Below are 5170 nucleotides of genomic sequence, written 5' to 3'. Positions count from 1 at the left end.
TCATGCTTGAGCGAGGACTTCATTTTGTCCACGTAATCGTTGTATAGATCCGTGTTGAGTTTGTCGAATTCGTGAGACGCCAAAATGTATTTCCATTCATAGTACGGTCTAAAGCCAGACCGTTTGTAGCGTTTCCATGCCTTGTTCTTCCTATTTTTTAGTGTTATTAGGAATCTGTTTTTCCACGGACATTTTTGTATCGACTTGACGATCTATGTAGGCACAAATTCGATAATTACATCGTCCAAAGCATCGCTGTCCAACCTGTGGCCACTTGGCCATTTGTGGCCAACGCGAAAATTAAAGTGGCCAACGCGAAGATTCTGATAATTTTTCTTTTATATTTCTAGTTTTTTTAGTAAATGATTTGATGTTTTGACCAACTTATTTTTTTCAAACGAATTTTTGATTTGTAAGACGAAAATAGCAGAAAGAGCAATATTGCAGCAATAAAAACAAAATAAGTAACTGTATGTTTCAGGGGATTTTTTGTCGCAACGTTATTTCTTTCAAATATAAACATTTGATAAAGTCGTGATTCATAGCGGTATGCTTCTTATATATATTTGTTTCGGTTAAATTAGCAGCTCTCGATTAATAATGTGCAGTTTTGTTTACACAGCATTGATACGGCGTGCGTTTTCGTTTGTTTATGTTTACATTTGCTGGCGGTTGATTTTGGTAATGTATTTCATAAAACAGAAAATGAATCGTATCGATATCGAGAATATGACGGGAACAATTACTTTGAAATCGCAAGCACCGTCACTTGTCTGCGTGTCATCTAACGATGAAGTTCTCAAAAAATCATTTGATCAATTATTAATTCATTCCCAATTGAGTCGAAGAGGTGATAAGTACACAGTCGAAAATGGATCGTTTCGTAACGGTCACAAAGAAAAGAAGACCAGATGAAAGTGATGAAGGTGAATCGAGTGGTGTTTCGAGCAGTGATAAGCGACCAAGCACAAGTAATCAAAAAGTGATGGAAAGTGTTGAGAATCACTTGGAATTTGATATTTCGTTGATAAACGGAGAAAGTAGTTTGCCAAATGAAACGAGTGATGCATTGTGGCGACGTTTGCTTTACGAATGTAATTTTCTAGTTCTCAAAGACGTTGTACCAAAATTTCTTTGCATGTTCGGATCCACATACGTTTGTGAGGCTTCATTCTCCAGTCTCACACGTCGTACTAGGGGAATTTCTCATCGAAAATAGTTTTGAAATCTTTCAAAATCTTCCACAGTTTCTGAAATCTACGTAGTTTTGCCCAAATTTAGAAAATCCATGCATATTTAGTGTTAAAAACAAGACAGTTCAGGCGAGATCACCCGACGCCATCTTGGATTTCACAAAATCCGCCATCTTGAAATCTCAAAAAATTTATAAAATCTATACAAATCCACATAGTTTCGATAACTTCCACATCTTCACAGTTTCAAACATCTTCGAAAATCTTCACAGTTTTTACGTGAGAAATTCCCCTAGACGTCGTAAAAATAAATACCGCAATGCACTCTCACAACCAAATTTGTAATCTGAACTTCGTTGCGAACTAGCCCAATTGATACCCGATTTTAATAAACTGACAGAAAATAAAGAATGCCAACCATCCCACTAATCACTAATAACCGAATATTTAATTTAAAAAAACGAACAAAAATCAAATTTTCATCTGTGTGTACTGCATTTCTTGTTTTATAAAAAAAGTGGCCATTGGATTGAACGCTTGGCCACTTTTGTGGCCAACGTAAAAAAAAGGCTGGACAGCGCTGGATTAGGTTATCTTGTGTCAATGCTTTTTAGACCAAATTGTTATACCAATCGAGAAAGACTATTACAACTATTTATTGTATAAAATTACCATATATTGTACAAACACAAAAAGGTCAGGTTTTTCACTACTCTTGGAGTCGTTTTCCTGCAAACCAAAATATTCAGCCAGTTTTTGGCTGTGTGAAATAAATAAATAAATAAATAAAATTGCGTTCGGACATCGTTCAAAAGCAGTTCTCCAAGCCGCAAAATCAAGCCAAACTTGACGATTTTTTTTTCTAAGAAGACATAATTTTTTTCACTTTGAATAAACTCAATTGAACTCAAATAACGCTCAAGATATCGAAACCAAATTACAAAAAATATATTTATAAACAGTATGGAACTCTGAATAAACACAAATAAAGTAAATATATGCATTATTCTTTGATTTCACTGCAATTTAAGCTAAAATAAAGAATCGTCCAGAAAACTTAAGAATTCAGAAATCTTAAGTCAGCGAAAAACAAACTACTTAAGATTTCCGAACGTCGACTGTACGAAAAACAATAAAAAAATGTAGAAAAATATAGAAATTGTAAAAAAAATACATATTCTCCATTTTTTCATATTTCATCGATTTTTTCGTGTTTTTCAAGTCCAAAAACGATTGGAAATTCATTAAAATTCAATGAATCTTGTATATTGAGTGTTTACGCTGAATAGTTGTCTCATTTTTCGGATTTTTTTCGGGTTTTTCTAATTTTACTTACAAAATTGGTCGACATTTCAATATGCACGGAAATAATTTCGCCATTTAACGATATGTGTGAAATGACTTAGGATTATGAAAATACACGAAAAACTAGTGAAGAAAGCTTATACTCGCTTTGAAATTGTCTACTTGATGATGATCCGAAAAAGTTTAGTTTTTATAAAAATGATTTTTTTTTTCCAAAAAAATTTTATGAGCCGATCCGAGCCGTTTAAGACGCGTACTCTTGGAACTACTTTTGGTTTTTGACGTTTCTAAATCGATTGAGACTAGCCAAATTGACAATTTGTCGGTCAAAATACAAAATCGGCGGGGTGGGTCAACTTACACATACTCCCCCTATTTTTATATTTTAAGAAGAATAATAAATGGAAATGTGCATTGATTTATTTTTCCTCGGAAAAAACTAAGGATAACCAATTATAACAGTTTACACATAGCAGACTTTTTTATAACAGTTTTTTGAATTTGACATGTCGTATAACTAGACCTCTCATCCGGCCGGGAAAAGTCGGGTATGTAAAAAACAATACAAGTGGAGATGATACACGGGATTTATCTGTACTTTATTTGTCACTTGTATAGAGTAGTTCATCGTTTGCTGAGCAGTTCGTATTTTTGTTTTTGTTTATATTGTTTATCTCATAAACCAATGACTGCAAAAACAGGTACAGCCGAGAAATTACGATACCGCACCGATCAATAATTATGATGAAGCAATGAAATTCATCGCTTCTCATTTGTGGTCGTTCTTTTATGTAATTCAATTGCTCAGTGTGTTTGACACTAATGGGTCGTTTAGCATTCACAACAATTTAGAGTAAAAGTGAATAAAGAAAAAAAAATCAAGCAAATCTGTTGAACGTTTTCTCACTAAAGCGTGGAGCATTCTGAATTTGAATTGAAACATATTTTTCGAAGTATAGTTCCATTCCAACAGCTTATTTAATAACAAGATTAAATAAATTTAAATCGCTCTGAATTTTTTTTGAATCGATACCAATACGTTTATGTTCGCTTAGGAACGAGTTTTTTTACTTTGCTTCAACAAAGAATATGAAAATAAAGATAACAAACGATAATACGTGTATTTTGAATTTGATATTTTTATGAATATATGATTATTTTGTGTTTTTCTAGGCAATTTTAACTTCCCGACTTTTCCCGATATTTTTTTCATGAATTCCCGACATTTTTTCCAATTCCCAACAAAAATTCCCGACATTTTGAAAATTTACGATGAGAGGTCTACGTATAACCGTTTGCACTCTTCTAGCCGTAGGTGGCGCGTCGACTTGCTCCAAACCAATTTTTAGCCAATTCGCCAATTCATTGACCCCACATTATAACTCTTCTATGATTTCGTTTGGAATTGCTCTTATACCAATAAACAACCTGTGGCGAAGAAACACTGTATGGTGCAGAACAATATTATAGAAATAAATAAGAACTTGATACGTGTGAAAACACTTTTGGGTATTTATTTCTAACAATTATTTCTATTAGAAAGTATAGTAATTCATTCTTTTTCATACAACTGTACCACTGCTGGCGCCTGTTGGACTTGTGCTTGTGGGGTGTGGAATATTCTGAAAAAAGAGTGATTTTATTTTATTTTATAAAAAATTCTAAAATTATGTTACAATGCCTATATACAATGCTTACAGAGTATCCTGGACGAGCCCACGTATAGATGAAGCCATCTTGGCATGCTGTAAGAAAGCAGTCCTCTCGAAATATTAGTGCCGTTAGCCTTTCGTGTGCAATTTTTTTACAAACCAATGGCTCAAGCAGTGGACATTCATCAAATCGTGGACATGCAGCAGAGCCAATTAGTTCCATTGGGTCATACGTAGAAACGACAGTATTCAAATATTTGGAATTTTTCTCGGATTCATTGCCATTTTTGCTACTGCTCGTACAATTATTAGTACTTCCAGAAGACTTTGAGAAAATGAATGTTTTTTTATGACTATGTTGTTGATTGCTTGATAATTTTCTGTCATTGACGAAATTGAAATGGGAAAAGCGTTGAGTCAAAGTATTAAATCCCGAATCCGCGGATTTTCCATTATTTCCTTTATTATTCGAAAAAGATTCACTTGAAATGTTGTTCATAGTTGAATCATTTTTTACAGTGAACTTCTCCATCACATTCGTTGACTTACTATTATTGCTACATAATTTGCTAATATTATTTGGATTTGAATATTTTGTATTTTCGGAGACAGCTGCAACTTTGGTCGTGTTGTGGCTTGTGCTCGTGCAAGTTCCACTACCATCGTTTGTGACTGTGAACTTCGATCGGAAAGTGTTCATTTTATTATTCGAATTATTACCATTATCGCTTGCCTTCGTAATTTTCATCTCCTTCAACGGATGAGTTATATCATTCTGTGGCTCAAGCGAACTTTGTCGATGCCTTTTTTCATAAGATTGTCTTAATAAATCTTCTGTTATGTCCCATAAACATAATTGTGTATCTTGGCCAACTGAGCCCAAGCGATAGCTTGTGCTAATCTTCTCAGCTGTCAGACTATCACGGCACGAACGTCGCTTTTTTTTTTTATTTACTGGAATTGGAATGTCACCAGCTGTATCACTACCACCCGTGCTCATTTGTGCTACGCTTTTTTCAT

At 34.0% G+C, this 5170-nt stretch overlaps 1 protein-coding gene across 1 annotated transcript; it reads right to left on the bottom strand.

Annotated features, from left to right (window-relative positions):
• Nucleotides 1-3146: 3146 nt before the first annotated feature.
• Nucleotides 3147-5162, bottom strand: LOC129571066 (putative uncharacterized protein DDB_G0286333). The gene is made up of 3 exons (XM_055450836.1): nucleotides 4311-5162; nucleotides 4197-4243; nucleotides 3147-4120 (listed from the first exon to the last, which is right to left on the bottom strand). Exons 1-3 carry the CDS (start codon nucleotides 5148-5150, stop codon nucleotides 4051-4053), a joined length of 957 nt encoding a protein of 318 aa, XP_055306811.1. The 5' UTR covers nucleotides 5151-5162; the 3' UTR covers nucleotides 3147-4050.
• Between the last annotated feature and the right edge of the window lie 8 nt (nucleotides 5163-5170).

Source organism: Sitodiplosis mosellana, unplaced genomic scaffold, assembly GCF_009176505.1.
Source record: "Sitodiplosis mosellana isolate CC-2019 unplaced genomic scaffold, AAFC_SMos_1.0 Smas_scaffold_1211, whole genome shotgun sequence".
NCBI lineage: Eukaryota > Metazoa > Arthropoda > Insecta > Diptera > Cecidomyiidae > Sitodiplosis > Sitodiplosis mosellana.
This window is presented reverse-complemented; position numbering and strand designations above follow the sequence as displayed.